Source organism: Octodon degus, unplaced genomic scaffold (genome assembly GCF_000260255.1).
Source record: "Octodon degus isolate 3935 unplaced genomic scaffold, OctDeg1.0 scaffold00056, whole genome shotgun sequence".
NCBI classification, from domain to species: domain Eukaryota; kingdom Metazoa; phylum Chordata; class Mammalia; order Rodentia; family Octodontidae; genus Octodon; species Octodon degus.
Window position 1 is genome coordinate 8,693,539 of NW_004524632.1, and position 2,530 is coordinate 8,696,068.

A 2,530-nucleotide genomic window follows, 5' to 3' on the forward strand; every position below is an offset into this window, starting at 1 on the left:
AATTAAAAAAAAAAAGAAAAAAAATTTCCTTATTCTATATCACTTCTATAATCTATCAGCCTCTAAAATACCATAAAAAATGTTTCAAAGTTCAAGAAACAGCTCTTTAAACTTCATAAATCAATGCAACAGCTACTTGAGTAGAGCAAACTAGCCTACCTCAATTTACATTTTCTAGTGTAAATATAAAATAGTGTTCATTAAGCTGGGTGTTTGGTGGGGTCAACATATTTCAAAGGTATTTACAAACCTTTAAGGGCCTTCTGTAATGTCTCCAAACAACTGACCAAATGTTGATGGCCTCCAGAACTCATCACAACCCTCTTCTCCTGTATCAAGGGAGAAAACATCAGAAGTAAAAATTAACCAATATTAACATTTCAGATACACATATTCACTGTATTAGTAGTACTACTTCAGGATAGTCTATACTATATCATCTACAGATTCATCTGTTATTGTATCTATCCATCCAAAGGAAAACATGTTCTTATCTAAGATGGCAGAAAAACTTATGCCCAGATCTAATATGAACATCAGGGAAAAGATGACGAAGAATTTAAAAAATGAAGCCTTGGGTGGTAGTGCAAACCTGTCATCCCAGCATTCAGGAAGCTGAGGCAGGAGGATCACTGCAAGTTCGAAACCAGCCTGGGCTACAAAGTGAGGTCAAACAAAGTGAGGTCAAAGCCAAGGTCAGTCTGAACTGCAGTGAGAGGCTGTCTCAGAAAGAAAGAAAGAAAGAATCAAAGAAACTCCAACTTGATGACTTTGCTTTTATTTGCTTAACTCTTGCATGCACCACTATAATGTACAATAGAACATAAAAACTGTACAGTACAACCAGCAAAAATCAAAGTACTGCATAAACAATGTAGCTGGGTGTGGTGGCACACACCTTTAATCCCCACACTTGAGAGGCTGCAGCAGGACTGCCATGAGATACAGGCCAACCTGGGCTACACAATGAGTTTAAGATGAGCCTGAATTGCAGAGCAAGTCCCTGTCTCAAAATGCAAAAAGCAGATAAATAACAAACAAGGTATGTTTATGTGTGTGTGTGTGTGTGTGTGTGTATAAATACATACACATGTGTATATATGATATTGAGGCTCTATTAAACAAGATGCACAGAAGTGCTAAAAAAAAAAAAGTAAATCTGAACAGTCCACCTTGGTGCTCTGAACCACTGCTAAAAGGAATCATGAGGAATATCTGTATAATAAGGTAATCCACAGGCAATCTAAGAAATGTAACCTAATCGTAGTCAAACTCTTAAATATGTAGTTCAGAAAAAATGATTCCCAAAGAGCAAAATCTTTACATACTTTTTCTAGCTCTATGCAAAGAAGTTTTTCTCTGCAACACATTCCAGTACCCCAAAACCCAGAAATATGAATAGCTTTTGGTCCAAGGATAGTATTTCAGGTTTTTCCATGCCCTAAATAAAGTTCTAATTCCACTGTCATAAGCATCTGGGCCGGGAGATAGCTCAGTGGCATAAGCACCCACCTGGCAAGCACAAGTGGGTTTGATCCCAGGTACCATCAAAAAGAAAAAACAGAAAAACTGACTTATTCATAATCTGTGTTGTAACCCAAAAATCAAAAACCAGACTCAAACTTAAAAGTGCTTAAAACTGCTGAGCTCAGCAGCAGCAGTATTCTTGTCTCCAAGTAGGTGTGTGTTTAGTCCAGGTGATGCAGTTTTTAAAGGGAAAAACCACAAGAGCAAAGAGAGGAGGGGGGATTTTACAAAGCTTATTTTGAGTTAGTCATGACCGAGGGTTAACTCTTTGTTCCCATAGATGAGGTCACATTTTGCAAACTCTACAGGAATATGTCCTTATTTGGCTCAGGCATTGTTTATGTTCTGGTAGTGGGAAGGACATCTGATGTCAGTTTCACCCATTTTTAAGTTATCTGTTTGTTCCCATAGGAAGGACAGTTTAACTCATTTTGCAGAATTTTGAGGACATTTCTTATCTTCTCTCCAAATGCTGAGAAACACTTTCTTTAAATAGTCACATTCTTCAGTGAAGGCATGGGTGGGGGGTTTTTTACAAAACAAATCAAGGTTTTACAAAATGGAAGTTACAAAGCTTGTTACAAGATGGAGTTTAAGTTGTCAGCTTATACCGAATAGTCCTTGTTAATAAAGTTACAAAATTGGAATCAACTGCACAGGTTATAACAATCTGCATTTTTTTTTTTTTTTTTCCTTCTCCTCAGTGGAACCAGGGATTGAACTCTGGTCCTTGCGCTTGCCAGGGAAGTGCTTATTCCACTGAGCCATTTCCCCAGTCCTGGTCTTTCTTTGAGACAGGGTCTTACTATGCAATTCAGACTGCCTTGAATTCACTTTATAGCCCAGGCCAGTCTGGAACTCCCAATGATTGATCCTCCTGCCTCAGCCTCTCAAGAGTGCTGAGATTACAGGCATGCACTACTGGGCTGCATTCCCTTTAAATAAAGGAATTTCTGTACAATGAAAACCAGATTGATGAGCTTAGAGTAGTGAATCACAGCCC

General features: G+C 38.3%; 1 protein-coding gene across 4 annotated transcripts in view; it reads right to left on the reverse strand.

The window, feature by feature from the left end:
- Positions 1–2,530, reverse strand: part of Med1 (mediator complex subunit 1) — a 38,284-nt gene that overhangs the window by 27,618 nt on the left and 8,136 nt on the right. For all 4 annotated transcript variants that reach the window (XM_004633700.2, XM_023718080.1, XM_023718079.1 and 1 more), the window contains one exon: positions 251–329. In XM_004633700.2, the coding sequence (XP_004633757.1) occupies positions 251–329 (79 nt within the window). The remainder of the gene's footprint in view (positions 1–250; positions 330–2,530) is intronic.